The 17891-nt window shown below is 53.8% G+C and overlaps 1 protein-coding gene across 1 annotated transcript in view; it reads right to left on the reverse strand.

Annotated features, from left to right (window-relative positions):
- The window catches only part of CHD6 (chromodomain helicase DNA binding protein 6), an 88272-nt gene that overhangs the window by 33201 nt on the left and 37180 nt on the right, over positions 1-17891 (reverse strand). The window contains exons 2-10 of the mRNA XM_062504765.1: positions 11465-11958; positions 7810-7948; positions 7131-7280; positions 3491-3556; positions 2984-3042; positions 2515-2632; positions 1315-1401; positions 971-1105; positions 553-674 (exon numbers count right to left, since the gene is read on the reverse strand). Of these exons, the coding sequence (XP_062360749.1) occupies positions 553-674; positions 971-1105; positions 1315-1401; positions 2515-2632; positions 2984-3042; positions 3491-3556; positions 7131-7280; positions 7810-7948; positions 11465-11958 (1370 nt within the window). The remainder of the gene's footprint in view (positions 1-552; positions 675-970; positions 1106-1314; positions 1402-2514; positions 2633-2983; positions 3043-3490; positions 3557-7130; positions 7281-7809; positions 7949-11464; positions 11959-17891) is intronic.

Genomic DNA, 17891 nt, shown 5'->3' on the forward strand with positions numbered 1-17891 from the left:
ATGGGATGTCAGGCACACCTCCTCTGCCCACACTTCTCTGACCCTGCAGCATGGAGCGTGGGGGGACTTCGGTATAGTGGCCTAAATGTGTCTGGGTAAGCCAGCCAGCTTCTTGTAAGATCATGGATTCAAAATCAGCATGAAAGATGATGTTTTTCAGGTACACATGAACATGAAAGATGCATCTGATGGCCTGCTGCAGCTAGAACATACATATTCCCACTTGCCTGCCACACAGTGGGTCACCAATAGCCTGGCCAATACAAAAAAAGCAGGTGTATCTTAGAACCATGGCTGAGCCCTATTATCTCCAAGACTCATCAGCATTTACCAGGAAGAAACATCCCTAAAGACTCAATTGCAAAGCTAAAGCAAATCCACTGTTTCTGGCAGGTGCCTGCCGGCTCCAGCACTTGAACGACTCAGTGTCTGCTCTGTTAGGCCCCTGTTTGTCCGCTCTGCTCCCCAGCTTCCTGTTCCCATGGCAGCACACACAGAGCCTGCTGCCAGCAGGACTGCTCATGGCAGCACTGGGCTCCAGTCCCTCCTCACCTGTTATACCAGTTAAAGAGCAGCCAGTTCATTCCCTCCAGTTGATACTCCCGCAGCTGGTTGCTGTTCTTGTACTCCCGAGACTTCTCCAGCTTCTGCCAGGACTCAGATGCTGGGCGCTCCTAGGAGGGGACAGCAGGAGCAAGGTCCATGGGAGATGTTAATGCCCAGTGAGGTCAGATCCCGATGCTGGGGCTGCACATCAGAGACAACACTTCAAAGCAGTCACTGACAGCTGAGTCATAGCAAGGGCTTGGCCTCTGGAACCCACCCTCAGACCTCCGGAGGGGAGGATACAGGGCTTGCACTGCAGCACTAGGGACAAGGTCAACACTGCTGGACTGTGGCAAGACATAGCCAGTCCCTGCGCCCAGGGCAGCGAGCTGCCAGCCGGGTACGTTACCTCAGGGTACGTTACCATGTGCTTGATTTCTGGAGGGATTTGGAGGGCTTCAAACTCTTTAATCTTCCCTGGGTCAACATCCTCCTCCAGCTCCCAGGTGCTCTCCTCATAGGGCAGTGAGCACCACTTCACCAAGTAGTGAGTGACCTCCTGCAGTACAGAGAGAGACAGGCTCAGGGACAGGGAGGGTCAGCAGCCCTCCATCCACCCTGTACCAAAGGTCCTCGGGGACAGGGAAAGCTGTGCAAGGGAAGGCTGGGAAGGCTCAGGGGTGCCCATGATGTATGCCATGGGGCCGGGCTTTCTGCAAAGTCTCCCTCCTTCCCTCCATGGGGCAAGCAAGAGAGGCAGCTTCTCACCTCTCCAGTGTCAGGGTCCTTTGTGTGAGCCACCTCCAGAATTCGATCTACCTCCACATAATCCGGGTTGAACAAATCCTCATCAGGCTGTGATGGTAAACAGTAAAGCAGGAGGTAAGTTCAAGGTGATTTCAGGGTAAAACAGATGGGCACAAGTAAACAGCTGCGGGGTATCCGTCCCCAGGATGTGTGCAACACACCAAGTGCCCTGGACACAGGTACAGACATCTGTCTCTGGGCAGGGAGGACAGAGGAGCCCGGCAGAAGGCAAAGCTCTTTCTTTAGAACAGTCACATGCTCTGTGCTGCCCTTGCTGGGAGGCAGGAATGTCCTCTCCAGCCTATCTGGCCCCAAGGTACAAGTCCTAAGATGTCTGCTCCAGCTGAGGTACAGCAGCCAGACCTGCGACCGCCACAATGCATAGCACCCAATGAACCCCATGGCTGCAAGGGGTGACACCTTGGTCTCTGTCTCTGCCTCCCTCCTGTCCCACCTAGCACAGTCCTTGGAGAGACATGGCCTAGGGCTTGGGAAGGAGAAAAATCAGGCTTCTATGCTCACAACTCCCCAAGCCCCAGTTAGTTACAGGAAAAGAGCATGTGCTCCTTGCTAACTGTCAGTGGTACAGAGTGTTCCAACACATGCTTTATTTTTCTGCATCCTGAGAAAGACTCCAAACAGATTCGTGACTGAGAAATTTGACACACACCCCCAGCTTTCCAGCTACAATGGAGAAATTTTCATAGCCCACTGGCCTGATTTACATTTGTAAGGGGCAGTTTGAGGAGATCCAACAACTATCTCTGAAGCAGCAAGATAAATTATAGAATACCTTTCATACTAAGCAAGATTAATCCACTTATAGAGCAGAGCAGGCAGGAGCTGCCCTAAGCCCAGATATTTATAGCTCCCTCTCTCACAGCATCTCTGTTCCACCACAGAAGCACCTCCAGCCCTATATGCTGCTCTCCCTCCCACCAAGCAACTCTTCCAGAGCTGACACTGCCTAGCAAGTGACACTTGTCACCCTGCTCATAATTCTGCCAGTGACACTACAGGCGTCCCTCAGCTCCAGCCCTGGTGGCTTTGGCCCTGGAGATGGTCTCGGCAGCAAGGTGTCAGGGGGAGCTCCTGGCCTGCTCAGCCACGGCACTGGGCTCAGGGTCAGGATCAGCACTGCTCACTGTGCTCCACTCTCACCTCTGTAAAAATATGTTTCATCTGAGCCTGCTTGTTCCGGAAACGCTTTATCTTTTGTGAGATCCTGGGGTCCTTCTCCAGCTCCTCCAGCGTTGCCCATTTACAGTGCAGGTAAGAGCTGCAGGGGGAAAAAATTCAACAATGTGACCAGGAGGCCTTTGGTCCCAAACCCATGCACCACACAGAGCAGCATGGAGATCCCAGCAATACAGAGAATACCCACCCCATGCCTATGCCTATGCCACCCCAAACTGGGGAAAGCCAGGCCCTAGGACCAGGCCAAGACCAAGCACTGAAGCTGCAGCAGCTTCCCTGCTTCCCACCACCACAGCTGGCACATGAGGACAGGAGCAGGAAAACAGGGATGCTGGGGCTGCAGCTAGTGAATAGGATGGAGTTGGGAGCACACAGTCCTTGCTCCTGCATGCGCAGGGTCCACAGAAAAAAAGCACCACAACACTGCACGTACAAGTTCCTGTACTTGACGTAGAACTCCTCTGTCTCAAATGCCAGGCCTCCAGGATGAGCCTGAAACCAAGGGAAGGAGAGTCAGTGACACACAGGCTGTGCAGAAGCTGGGGGGGCATGCTCAGCCGTCCCCTGCCTGGCCACAGGCTCCAGGGACTGAGCCCCAGGGATAGTGAGGACAGCCAGGCACTCGCTGTGCTGCTGCTCCAGAGACACAGTAGCCCTGGGGAACATGATGTGAGATCATCCTTGAGCATGGGGGACTCCAATACCTTCTGGGCATCAGCCCAGGCCTGACTCCTCTCCAGAGGCTTTCTGGTGCCCAGGACAGGAGAGGTATCACACTGATCCACAGCTCAGAAAGGTGCCAGTCTGGGCATACCCCAGCACCCCATCACAGGAGCAACAGCACCAAATGCAATCTCGTGTCCCTGCTACACAGGGCAGCCAGGTCCCATCCCTCCTTTGCTCAGGGATTTCTAGCCCCACTGACATCTTTGCCACTCACCTCCTTCTGCACCATCCTGGAGGCAAGGATCTTCTCAATGATATTAGCATCATCCTCAGGAGGCTCCTGGGGACAGGAAAAGTGAGCTCTGTTTTTCTGGCTCATCACGTGTTCCTGGCACCCTCCCAGCACAGAACGGCTGCTTGATTCTCTCCCAATTCCCCAGCCAGGCAGACAGAGCCAGCACTGGGAGCTGGGAGAGCTGTGCTTGGGGAGCCCCTGCTGGATGTGAGGATGTAGGTGCCGCCAGCCCAGCTACACTCACAGCCTGTCCTCTTCAGGTCAGCCAGGCCACAGCACGTTGCGTTTGCTGTGTGGGTCCTTCCAGCTACACCAGGGCAGCCAGAGAGAGTGGAAAGTCTCCCAGAAAAGAGGAGGGAGCTTGGGCACTTCTGCCCATGGACTCAAGGAACAAAATATGCCAAAATGCACACATTCCTGCTCCAAGGCACTCTTCTCCATGTCATATTCTGGTAATGCTTTGGCAGCTATACAGCACCACAGTGCTGCATGGCCCCAAGGGCTTCAGAAGAGCAGGCAATACGCCTGTCAGGCCCTGCCACACATCACCCACACACTGTCATCTGCCCATGGCTACAAGACATGGGCAACAGCACCTCACCTAAGCACTCTCCATGCATCTCTTCCTGGCAGGCTCGAAGTGCTGCCTCCTTCCCTCTGCAGGCTTCTACTGTGTCCCCAAAGACTCACCCACAGATACTCTTTGCTGGCACCCAGGGGTTCCCAGCACAGCCCCTCTTGCTGAGCACAGGCTTTGCTGCAGGTGGCCCTAATGCTGTCCTGCTGCCAGCTCTGGAAAGGTGGAGGCTCTCCTGGCTGCAGCAGCACCAGGACCAGCCCCACCAAATGCCAAGAGGCAAGAGAGCCAGGCTTGTGCCTGTCTGTGCTACAGAGGAGACACACACAGAGGAAGATTCAGGATAGATGACAGACACCAAAACCAGAGTCTGCTTGAACATTAGAAGTATCAGATCTGCTTTGGCTGGAAGATAGTACAGCAGAAGGAGAAGCAAAGTGCAGAGCAGAAAGCAGAAGGACTCTGTTCATTCCCTTCTGACGGAGGCAGAATATGGACAAAGGTAAAGCAGTCCTGAGGTATTATTTTGCAGACTAGAAAGTCTCTCAAAGAAAGGCAAGGGGCAGGCTGGAGAAGGACAGACAGACAGGGCATCCCACACCACTCATCTGAAAGTGTGTCACGGATAGGTTTTTTGTCTTCCTCTTTGCCTGTGGAATTTTTCCCATTGACATACTAAGAAGCACTGATGGCTAGGTACTTGAGTCAGGGCGGGGAATCCCCTCTGGTTTTTGGGAGTTTTTTTCTCGGAGGAACAAAGACACGGTGAGATTCTCATTCTCTCTCTCTCTCTGCTCCGGAAGGGGAAGGTCACCTCTACCGCCGCCATCCCAACGCCGGGAGCTGCCCCTTCTGCTGCCGCTGGACCCAGCTCCCCTGGCCTGCCAGGACACCCTGCCACTTCAGTTTGCTGTTTCCGAGAGTCCTGCTGCAGCACCGGGACCGACACTGGCCCGGGGCTCCCGAGCAAAGCCTCTCTTTCCCATCCCTTCCCGCCGGGCCCGGCCGCCATCACCGCGTGCTCCCCGAGCCCGCGCCACAGCGCCCCCTGCAGCCGCGCGGGGACCAGCGCACCTGCCCCGCCCCCGGGAGCCGCCGGCGCTCCCTGCCGGCCGTGACGGGAACTGCACCAAAGGGAAAGCGCCCGCGGCCGGGAGAACTGGGACTGGGCTCCTGTTCTGTTCGCTGTTCATTCCACTGCTGGGGCCGCTTTGTTTGCCTTGTTACACATACTAGGAAAGAACTGTTATTCCTATCCACATATCTGTACCTGAGAGCCCCTTAATTTCAGAATTACACTAATTCAGAGGGAAGGGGTTAACTTCCATTTCAAGGGAGGGCCCTGCTTTATCTAGCAGACACCTGTCTTTCAGACCAAGACAAAGTGTCTGGGAAAGCCAAGACCATGCCCAGGGCCACAGCAAACCCTTCCACCCCAGCCCAGACATGACTGCTGCCTTGGCACTGTCCTTGAGTGCAGGGCAGGATGTTTGGACCAAGCACCATGACAGAGTGAGCAGGGAACAACAGGTCTGCCTGGGCCCCTCGGCTGCCATCTGAGGCACAGGGCAGTATTTCTGCCCTGTTTGGGGAACTCTGCCCTACACTGGGTTAGGACAGCTGAAGGGAGCATGCAGAAGCACTCCTGCCACAGTCACTGTGCAGTGCCTGTTTCCCCATGCCCAGGCATTCAGACTGGCACTGCTGGGCTCTGCTTGACTCTCCCACAGAGGGTTGGTGTGAACATGGCCATCTCAGCAGCACAGTGCCCTGGCCCTGGGAGCTCTCATGCTGATCCACAGCCCTTACAGGTTTCCACTGGTCTGTGGCTCATTGCTGGCTGCCTGAAGACTGCTGGAGGAGCCCTGCGCTGCCCAAAGAGCTATTTAGGACTGTGTCCAGGATGCAAGGGGAAAGCTGCAAGTCCAGGCCATGGAGAAAGCAGCCCTGAGGTCACAGCACTCACATCCTGCCCTGCCTGTCAGTTCCAACCCTCGGAGCAGCCACGGGCATGCCCAGCTGGGTAGGCTGGCCCACCTCAGAGCAACCACCCAGCCTGGTTGCTTTGGACATCAGCCTTTACGACCCTTCTGGAGCAGAACAAACCGAGGTGGAAGTTTAGGAATGAGAGGAGAATAGGGTGGGAGCATGAACACATGCCAAAGGCAGCTCATACCTGCTGCTCTGAAAATCTCACTTGGAGAGATGGCTGCCAGGAGCCCAGCTGGGACACAGCCTCAGGCAGAGCTGAAGCAGCACCAGCAGCATGTCCTGTGGGTGTGTGGCAGCTCCAGGCCAGGCATGGATCATCAGGTCAGGGCTTATCAACAGAGCTAATACCCACCAAAACCTTGAGAGCAGGGGACTAGAGAGGGTAAGAGAAACACTGTGAAAACAACTAGAGATCACTATTAATATCTGGCAGCTTTGTTAGTGACCAGAGAGATGGAATGAGTTGCAGGATCCAACACACAGTCAGACAGGCAGGCAGGAGCAGCCAACACCCATCAGGAGCCAGCACTGAACCAGTGGGCAGAAGGACAGAAAGGCCCAAACTGCAGTGGCATTGGGTGGTCCCTGCCATGCTGCCCAGATCCCTGCCATGCTGCCCAGCAGATCAGCTCAGCTGGCAAGGGTCAGGCTAGCATCACTGTACTCTGAGGCACTGATGGAGAGCAGCAATGTGGGCAGAAAATTATGACCTGGCACCTACAAAGCCCTCAGCTACTAGGGACAAAATAATAATCATGGACAGGAGCTACAGAGACCAAAGCCAAAGATGGGCATGGGCAGTGCGTAGGATATGTCCAGCAGCGTGACACGTTTCAGAGGCCTTAGTCTCCAAGCAGGAGGAGGACAGTTGGACTAGCACGCCTCTTGTTCATCTCACAGTTCCTGAAAAGCCAGCCTGAACCCTCCCAGACAGGCACTCTCTCACCTAAGCTGGGACTGACCACTTCCTCAAGCCTCAGCACTGATGTTTTGGGATACCCTGCATGAGGCAGAATCCCCCCCAGCCCCCAGTCCCACACCCAACACTACCTCTGCCTGCCATGCCAGGGTAGAGGCGGAGAGTGCGGAGGTTCGCCCAGCTCCCAGCACAGCAATTGTCTCGCCATCATCATCCACAACCTTGAAATCCAGGTCCTCGTTGTACTTCCTCCTCTTCACCTGCCGTCCTGAGCGTCGTTTCTGTATACAAGATTAAAAAAGACAGTGCCGGGAGGCATGGGCAGACCAAGTACCTCCTTCTTGCTTGAGTGGCAGAGAGAAAGTCCCAGGGCTGCCAGAATTCCTTCCAGGCCCTCCCCTGCCCCAGCGGGATGGGGGTGGTAGGAAGAACAGGCACTCCTTGAGGTGCTGATATCTCCATCCTGACCCAGAGAGCCCCATCAGTCCCCAAGACGTGAGGCAGAGGACCTCTGTAGAGATGTAGGACATGCAGCCCCACAGGCTGTGGGGCCAACGTGTCCCCCTGTGCTATGCCAGGAAAGAGAGATGCCCAGAGCTGTGGTGGAGAGGGGCACCCAAGGCTGAGACATGCAGGGCCCAGGCCAGCAGCGTGCACTCAACCCTGGGTCAACAGCTGACTTCAGGCTCATAGAAGTTGACCACACTGCTGAACATGCTAATTCCTGTGCCCAGAGGCCCTCGTTGTGGTCCCTCTGAGAGGCAGACAGGATTTGTCCCACCAGCATCCAGCTGAGGGCTTTGGACATACCTGGCTGTCAGCTGACTCTGCAGACTCCTCTGGGCTCTGTACAGATGAGCTCAGGAGGTCCTGATCCAAATCCAAACTGTTCACTGGTATCTCATTTTTCCTCTTCCCTTTCTTCTTCTTTTCCACAGGGGTGTCTTTGCTGCAGAGCAAACTGACAGTTAGATCATGTCCTGGGGATCCCATGGGAGAGGCAGCAGGCACCCACACAGAGCACTGCTCCCACTGGATCACTGAGAGGCAGCTCAAGGCTCCTAAGACCTCCCCCAGCACTGGGAATCCTCAGTCACTAATGCTCATTAAGCACACCAAGTGTTTCTCCATCCAGTTCCAGAACACTGGGATGAAAGGGTCCATCTGCCCTGCCTGGTGTGGAGGCTGGGTGCTCTCACCAGCCAGGAGAACAACCCCACAGGGGCTGTAGGAGTTGGGGTTCAGCTCACGGGGTCTAGCACAGGCACAAAGATGACCTCTTCACTGCAAAATTCAGTAAGCCACGGCAGCAGGGTGCCTGCTCTGATCACAGTACTCTCAAACACATCCTGTGCTGACCAAAGTCAGAAATAAAGTCCAGCAGCTCCAGAAACAACCCATGTCCTGGTACCCTGGAAACAAACCTTCAAGTCCAGTCTGAGGAGCACTGGCCACACTGGTGGCCACCTCCTGCATGTGCCACAGAGCCCTGCCAGACACCAGTAAACCTTTACACCAAGCACAAGCTGCTCCAGTTAATGGTTTGTGTTCCTGGGTCACAGCACTGAGCCCCCTCCCGAGGCAGCTGAGCAGACTGGCGTGAGCTTCCAGCTGCAGGGAGCTAAGCCCTGTGAGTGCCGTGGACACAGGAGGATGCAGATCCAACTCCCACAAGCACAATGCCCCTTCACAGCAGGCACTGCCGGCTCCGAGGGCCCACTGGGAAGCTCTGTCCTACCAGGCAACTGTCCTTCATGCTCAGGTCACGGAGGGGATTTGGGCTCTGCTCCCATGAATCCCACCACCTTCCTGAAAAAACATGGAAAGACAAGCCCAGTCCCATGGCATGTTCTCAGGGTAAGGGCCACCTGCACTCCTGCCTGCACAAGGAAACAGGACCAGGAAGCACCATGCTAAAAAAACAACTGCTCCCAGCATGCCAGTCCATCCTTACCCTCTGCAAGGAACACTGTTAAGGAAAAGAGTTGTCCCAGGGCTTGTCCCAGGGCTGAGCAATGCCTCCTTCCTCACTTCGAGCCTCACCATTCATCTCCTTCATATCTCAGATCCCAGGCACAGTGGCAGAGGAACCATTAGTTTTAGAGGGATGTCAAGGTTTTAGCTCCATTTAATGAGAAAAAAATCTCTGTTTGCCTGTGACTAGCAAAAATTAAAAGTAAAAATCTGTTGTTCAGGCCAAAAATGTCCTGGCTATGCATATATGCCTGAATTAGAGGCTCTGAAAATGCTCTGTGAGCAGTGCTTCCACCAAGCAATAATTCCCAAGACATTGATTTGTAAGACACAATTAACAACTGCTTCATTCATGAGTCAGTCATTGACTATGATTAGAAATAATTTAGAAGAAATTATGCCACCATTATCTGCCACTTAGAGGACTCCCAGCAATCATTCCATCCACACAGAGTACAAACTAACTAAAGCCTGCTGCTCGCCTCTCCCCTCCCTGTGCTGCCAGAGCCCCCCAGGCACCTCCCCAGCTCCACATGGCCAGGGGGAACAGGAGGATACAAAGCCCTGCTCCCTGGAGAGCTTCCACTCTGACACCCATGGCCATCCCTCCATCCTTCACACAGAGGGGGTTGCTGGTGGCTGACCCAGAGCTCAAAGCAAGTCTGAGAAAAGGCTCAAAGAGGGGCTACAGAGGCAGGGAATTTGTAAGGAAGACCCATGGGCTTGACTCTCCAAGCAGCAGAGCTGGAACTAGGTCCTCCTGCAAGGTGCAGATGAGTGGGAGGAAGCACCACAGGCTCAGGCTGTACTGGGATAGAGCTTCAGGAATGCACAGAGTTTTGTGGAACTCCCAGACTCCCACACACAGTTTCTTCTGGATGCATGATGTGTTACAGTTATATTACGTTGTTTGGTTTGCATGAAGTGGCCTCTTCACCAGGGCTCTGCTGGTACCAAGCACAGCAAGATGGTTGCCTTTCAGCCCCCCATGGTATGCCCAGAACCTGCTGTGCTCAGGCAGGAGAGCCAGGGTTTCCACATCTGCAGATGGGGTTACCCTGCCATGAGCCCCATCTCTGGCAGGGTGATCTGTCCATCAGCTATTCACAACAGGTTGCAGTCACGGGCTGCCCTGTACGTAATGCTCAGCATCCTGCAAAGGCACTTCTGGCAGCCAAAGGACCCAAAAGAGCCATGGATGCCTCCAGGAGCACAAGTCTCCATGGCCTGCTCTTCCCCTGGGTTCCCCTGCTTTGGTCTGGTCCCACATATGCAGGGGCAGAGCAGAAGCATCATTAGGAAAATCTGATAGCTGTGCCCCTCATCCCAGGGCCCAATGCTGCATTCACATGGGCTTCATCCCTCCCTTCCTTGCCTGCAGCCCCTCTCATTCCCTCTCCACTTCTATCCCTCTGCTGCAGCCCTTCTTGGGGCCTGGAGGAGCCCTTCCCTCACCTTCCCAGCACTATCCACTTGATCTGTCCATCCCCATCTGGTCTGGCTCACCAACCCATGATGAACATCTGCAGAGCCCCAGGCTCAATGAAGAACACAAGTGACATCATTGCGTGGCTCAGGGATCCGCTGGGGATGTGGCAGCCAGCTCTCGTCCTGCTGAGCAACCCATACCTCCTCTTGTCCACAACCAGCCCACACCAATGGCACTAAAGCCCCCCCCCATGGCAGCTCCACAGCCATGGCCTCCCCAGGATCTGGCTGTCAGTGAACTCTGAAGGAGTACAGCTGTGGAAGACTAAATGACATTGGTGCTCTTGAGACCTGCTCTGCTCCCTGCACACACTATCCATTAAAAAGAAATCAGAGCTTCTGGCCAGCCAGCCTGTTAATTAAAAGGCTGAGGAATTACCAGAGGCAGCAGCGCTGGCCTGTGCAGTACAAGGGAGTCCTCAGGCCTCCCCCCACTGCTGGCTTTGACTGCCAGCACAGCTCCACAGCTGCCAGGAGGGACAAGTCTTCCAGGAGAGGGAGAGGGGATGGGATGTACTCCACCATCCTCCCAAACCCAAGCCAACCCATCCAAGGGGAGGCACACTGTTGGCCCTGGGTGTGCACAGACCCCCTTTTGCACACAGTCCAGGGCCAGGTTTTTCTCACTCACATACCCCCTGCCCAGGCCCCAAACCATGTACGACAGGCTCTCTGCCACACAGCACCTCACTGTCTTGATGGGACACCCCCCTAAAGTCCCTTTGGCCCCAGGACACTTGGCACAAAGGCCAGACCAAGGAGAAGCCAAGACTTTCCAGTCTTCTTATGGATCTGGAGTCTTGCAGGGCCTGATCCCCAAAAGAGCAACTGCCTGTCCCATCTCTGCATGGCCAGAGAGCTCATCCTGGCATCCCAAGCAACACACCCAGCCTTCAGACCAAGTGTCCAGCACACCCAGTGCTGCTCTCTCACAGCTGCAGCTAATGCAAGCCCACAGCCCTGTCCACAGCAAGCACAGGGACAGGACCACACAACCACCCACCTGCTCTTCTTGGGTCTTGATCTGGGGGCTGGCTCAGAGCCACTCTTCTTGTCTTTAGGATCCTTTGGGGCTTTGGGTTCCCGAGGTTTCCGTGGCTTCTTAACCACCTCCCTCTGCTTGGGCTCCTTCGGCTTCTTAGACTCCTTCACCTTTTTGGGCTCTTTTGGTTCTTTAGGCTCTCTCCTCCTCTTTGGTTTCACCTCCACAGCTGCTTTATCTCCCCCTTCCTGCTCTCCCAGATCCTTTTTCTTCCGTTTCTTCTTCACCCCCATGCCCCCACTGTCCTGCATTCCGTTCTGGGTGCTTGTCCGCTTCTGCGGAGCCCCGTCGGGCTCCTCCTTCGGGCACTGGCACTGGCCACTTGTGTTTGTGGCTGTCACTGTCACCTGGTGGAGCACCTTGTCCTGCTCCTCACTGCTGGCAAAGGTGTCTTGCGTCTTGCACTCCCAGGCAGACGACATTGGGGAGAGGCTCAGTGCTTTTAAGCTTGGCGGCTGCGGAGAGAACGCAAGGTAACAAGTGAAGCAAACGCCACAGTTGTACACAGCAGGTGCCCAGGGGGAACCACAGCCCCACGAGCTCCAATCACCCAGTGCAGCATGGCAGCATCCCTCAGCATTCGGGAACTATGGCTAATAGCCACCATGAGCAGACACAGCTCAACAGGAGGACCTCCCCTTCTCTGCCCAACAGAGGCTGACAGACAGAGGCCTTTTGGCTTCCCCCCAGCCCATGCTGGTCCCAAGCAGAGGTGGCTGGCCCCAGTGTGTGTCCCAAACATTGCTTTGCCTTCCATCGAACACTCCAGACTTCACTTAGCTAAGACAAGAGCAACCTGGGCATCTAGACCACTTCCTGCCTGCTGCTCAGAGCCAGAGATTGTCCTGGTAGGGCAAGGAGAGGAAACCAGGGATGCCTTGCAGCCTACAGAAGCAAAAAGTGGGCTCCTAGGTCCATCTGGGGTTGAGCTTAAGGCAGAAGAGAAGGGTTAGACCAGCACTGCTCACACGAGCTGCTGGGTGATGGGGCTCCCTCCAGGCCAGGAGAGAAGAGCTGCTCTTCCTGCTTCAGCACTTCCTTCATTTCCTGTGAACTTTCCAGCACTGAACACTAAGAGGATCTGAGCTGCCTCCTGGGCATGCTTGGCCTCAGTAGGCATGACCAGACAGCAGGAGTCAAGGGCCTGGCTCTCCTCAAGCAGCAGTAGGAGTGCCTATGGTAAGGGCCCAGGCTCAATGTGCAGCAACCTTGGCTCCAGGAGAGCAACCCAGGCTGGCAGGGGGACAGCCCAAGGAAGGGAGCTGGGGGTGACAGTTCTGAATGGGAACCAGAAAAATCCCTTGCAGCACCTGCCAGAATGAGAGAGCAAGGGATGCACAAAGGAGCAGGCAGAAGCACAGCTGTGTGCTGCAAGGATGGGGAGAGGAAGGTGTCATCTCCTCCTAACACGTGGCTCAGCCATGACCAGGGAAGCAGTGGCCATTGCTGGGTTTGCCCACTGCTAGGGGTCTGGTAGGGCAGCACCTGACCAAGCCCAGTGGCATGACTGGGGCTGGAAAGCTGGTCCTGAAACTGGGGGCTGGTGGCTGTGCCATGAGACAAGACACAGGCCCTTCCCACCAGCCTGGAGGTATCAGCTCCTCATAGGAAACCTGTGGGGCAGCTGGTGAGTGGCCCAGGAAGTACCACGCACATCTCCTGTGCCTGTGGGGATAGGGGCAGTGTTTGCCCCACCCAGGCCAGGGGTGCTGCTTCCTTCACAAGCCCCTTCCCTGGTGCTGAGGTGGAGGTACCAGTGACTTTAGCAGCAATGCCCTGGCTCTGCAGAACCTTGGCACCATCTAGTTCCTCAAGACACCTCAGAGCTATGAGAGAGAATGCAAATCTTTACATCTTACAGGCTGAGGGCTGGAGCCCATGCAGGGTTGTTTAGGCACAGGATGCTCTGTAACACTTGGACTTCTCATTGGGAGTAGATGGAAGCATTAAATGAAACAGACCACAAGTGGAAAGGCCCCTGATGTCCCTGCAGCCACCCATGAATGGGGCTGCAGGCTTGGCTGGCATCATTCAAGCAGCTGCACCAGCATCCCTGCCCACATGCAGCCACCTCCAGTCCTGGCCCCTGCTGCCATCTGCACCAGCAGCCTGGGATGGGGAAGCAGCCATCCTGCCACATGGACCAGCCATCACAGGGCACCTAAGGAGTTAAAGGGAACCTATTCAGGACCAGGAGAAAACCAGCACTATTGATGCTGCTTCTGAGACCACTGGCTGTGCAACAGGATCAATCCCAGCCTTTGCATTCCTCAGCTCTTGCAAGATGAGGATCAGTTCTAACAATTCAGAATCATAGAATGGCCTGGGTTGGAAAAGACCTTATAGATTATCTACTTCCAACATCCTACCGTGTACAGGGACAACTTTCACAAGACCAGCTTGCTCAGAACCCCATCCAAACTTGACTTGAACACCCCCAGGGGTGAGGTAGTCACAGCTTTTCTGGGCAACCCCTTCCAGTGCCTCACCACTCTCACAGCAAAGAATTTCCTCCTAATATCTAATATTTTATATATTTGTATTTCCTCCTAATATCTAATCTAAACCTACTCTTCTAATTTGAATCGATTCCTCCTTTCCTGTCACCATATGCTCTTGTAAAAAGTCTCTCTCCATCTTTCTTGTGAGTCCTGTCTGAGTAGTACCCCTGATAAGGACAGTAGAACAGAACAGCATTTTATTCACTTGATAGGGACAGTAGAACAGAACAACATTTATTCTTGTCTAGGACAGTAAAACACAACAGCACAGCCTTGTAGAAATAGATCAAGGGTGTAACTTAGGCAAACAGAAGTCACGCAAAATGCAAGCAGGATGCCAGCTCAGGTTTGCAAGGCTGACAAAGCAGAAGTTACACAAAACAATGATATTGCACTTACTGAAAAATGGGGTTCGAGGAACAGCCACCTAAAATGGACACCAGCAGTTGAACATGGACCCCAAAGAACCATGCAAGGATTTCTGGTAAGGGATGCTACTATGTAAAAAAAAGCCAAGGAAGTAGGGATAGCTAATAAATATGTAATCAGTGTGTATGATAAAATCCCTGTTCATCCAAAACTCATCACACTGAAATGAAGGAAGGATCCCCTCGAGTGACCAGCAGCTGCAACAAAGAAGTCTGCTTCTCATAATCAAAACTGTGTTATAGCTTCTATCCAGACATTTTCAGTATCACTCCTTTAGGTAAGCACCCTTTAGGAACTGGGAGGCTGCAATTTTGTCACCCCTAAGCCTCCTCTTTTCTAGGCTAAACAAACCAAATTCTCTCAGCCTTTCCTCCTAAGAGGGGTGCTCCATCCCTCTGATCAACTTGGTGACCTCCTCTGGACTGCCTCCACCAGGTCCATGTCTGTCTGCTGCTGAGGACTCCAGAGCTGGATGCAGTACTGCAGGTGGGGCCTCACCTGAGGGGAGTAGAGCGGCAGAGTCCCCTCCCTTGACCTGCTGCTCACTCTTCTTTTGATGCAGCCCAGGACATGGTTGATTTCTGGGTGCCAGCACACATGGCCAGGTGCGTGCAGCCTCTCATCCACCAGCCCCCCCAAATCCTTCTCATCAGGGCTGCTCTTAATCTATTCCTGTCCCAGTCTGGATCGATACAGGGATTGATACCCAATCCACGCTTCCTTAAAGATCTGCCAGCTCTGTTCCACTCCCTTGTCCTAGAGGGCAGTGTCCCAGGGAATCCCACTACCTTCCTCAAGAGCTGGAGGTCTGTTTCCCAAACACTCAGTGTCAGCACCTTGGCCTGGGATCCCTGTGGGCATTGGGTGTCACAGCCTGTCATGTCCCAGGAGCAGGCTGGTCCCAGTCAGCAGTGACTGCCTCCATGTGGAGCAACCAGAAGTCTCTGGTGCAGGCCCTGCCATCAAACACCAGTCTGTGGGACCCAGGCGCCCAGCCAAGGCTTGTACAGGCAGCACATGCACAGAGAAGAGGGAGACCCGCCTGCTTCCCACCAAGTGCTGCCAGCCCAGAAACCATACTCCCAAAGCTGCTTGGTCTGTCTTGAGGGGAAAATACTTCATGTTATGCTCCTGAAGCCCACAGCAAGCTCTGGCCATGCATGTGGACTGTGCTGCCAAGGGCAGTCTGCAGCGAGAGCCTGGCGCACTGCCATGAGCCAGGGAATGGGTTTTTTCTACTACCCCTTGATGAGGTTCAGTTTATCCTGGCTTCTCATCAACAGGAAAAGCCTAAGAAAGCAGTGCCAGCTTGTGCTTCTGCACGGCTCCAAAGCACTCTCCTGCTTTGCCTGCGGCAGCCCTGCTGATTCCCCACAGCAGGCAGGCAGCTCACTGTGCCACAGGACATCGGCGGCTGTCCCTGTGCCACAAGGGAAATCACCTCTGCTTCCAATGGCCGAGAGCCTGAAGGGCCAGTGTCACACTGATGGGGACAGAGCACTCACTGCAGGGAACTCTGCTGCTGCAGCAACCTCGGCCTGAGTGGCCTGAAATACAGGTGTCCATGAGCCAACAGGCTGCCCACTGCTGTGGCTGGGCTACTGGCCACTGTGTCTGCAGCCATGGCCAGCACTGACATACCACCACACTCAGATCCCCCTCACAGCGGAAGAACACATGTAGCTACAGGAGCCTTAACCTGGCAAATCGTAGCCCTGGGACATGCTGCAGCAGGGCATGGCAGGCTGCTCTGGACCAGCCAAGAGCTGCTCTAGGCAACACTGACCCTGAGGGGGCAAGAGTGGGGCAGGGCAGGCAGTATCTCTTTATCTGTCTGACCAGGCTGGTCCAGTGACAGGCTGCACCCACTTTCACGATGAACCCACCTGTAACCCTGGGTGTCAAAGTACCTGGGGGCATTCAGTACTACAGACTCATAAGGTATTGGGGAAAACCACTGATTTTGGTTAAATCCTGATGCCCTCCTAAGTGGCTTCTACTTCTCAAAGTGTGAGGGGGTCTCCGTGTCACACACTCTGTACAATTCAGTTTTGCCATCCTCCCCCTGCAGAGCTCTCTTGGCCCAGCTAAGGCACAGGTGACAAGCCACCCTCCCCTCGCAGGCGGGCTGCACCAGTTCTCAGGCCACCTGCCTTATCCTGCTCAGCACTTCTTCCAACCCCACATGCTATGGGGTGGCAGTAGGAAGCATGTAGCATAAGGGGTACCACAGAGCAGTAGAAGGGTTTCTACTCTGCTCCTTTTCCCTTTACAAACTACAGAATGCACCCTGGGACAACCTGTAGGCAGATGCCAAACTCTGCCAGTGCTTTACAGTCTCCTCCAGCAGCAGGGACAGCCCCCAGTGATGACACATGCATGGCTGGTTCTTCCATACTTTACCAGGCACATCTTGAGACTTTCCTCAACTTGTCAGCCTCCTTCGCCATTTCAGCATCCCAGATGACTGCAGGAATCAGCCAGCACCTTTCAAACCTGATTTGTGCTGTGAAAGCAGAAGCCTGTATTTGGCTTCCTTGCCTTTAACCAGTCACTAATTCACAGAAAGACGTTTCATCAGGACAATGCTTCACGTGTTCACAAGCATTCAGTGAGAAACTTCTGCAGCTGACGTTTGGGAGCCCCTGAGCCTTGCACCAGCCTAGCCCAACTTCAGCCCTGTGATCCAGTTATCTTTAAAATCCCCAAGAGACAGCAAGGACTAACTGCTTTGCAAAAGTCATGTTGACTATTCACCAGTGCAGTATTTTCAGAAATAAAGTGTTTATTATAGTTCCTAACTATTTACTCAATACCTAAGTGAATCTATTGACCTTTAGTTTCACATTTACTCCCTTCTCCCCTTCCATGGCACTAATGGGTGATGGCCCTAACACTATTTATTAGCAATTCCCAAATCTCACAGTGTTCCTTTACAATTCCAGAGTAAAGACCCTCAAAACAGGTGGCTTATGCACTCAGTTTCCATGAGCCCTCACTTGACCTCACCATATTTACTCTGTGACTCCTCTTAAAGGCTTTTTAAATCCTGAGAGAGTTGGGAAAAGATTTGCTATTAGACTCCATGTCTTTAGTGGTTCCTAATGTGATGCCCATCCTTGTTACAGGGTCACTTTTAAATTCACACAGTATGTGTCCTTTTTCTTACTATCACTTTTTAAAACTAAATAGAGACATAATTTTCCATTCAACTGCCCATTCTACATATAATTTTAAATGTCCAGCGAAACAAGCAGCTTTGTTGCTTTTGGATATTTCAGAGTGGAGAAGAAGTCAAGATGATGTCTTCCAGATTTTGGTAGATGATGCCCATTTCTGAACCTCTGGTAATACAATCCAAGCAGCCTCTGTTTCCCCAGAACACTTTTTATCCCTAGAACTATGCCTTTGCACTTCTCTGAACTGACTTTTTTTTGGTGATGATTGTAATGATTTCA

This window comes from Cinclus cinclus, chromosome 18, assembly GCF_963662255.1.
Source record: "Cinclus cinclus chromosome 18, bCinCin1.1, whole genome shotgun sequence".
NCBI classification, from domain to species: Eukaryota; Metazoa; Chordata; class Aves; order Passeriformes; family Cinclidae; genus Cinclus; species Cinclus cinclus.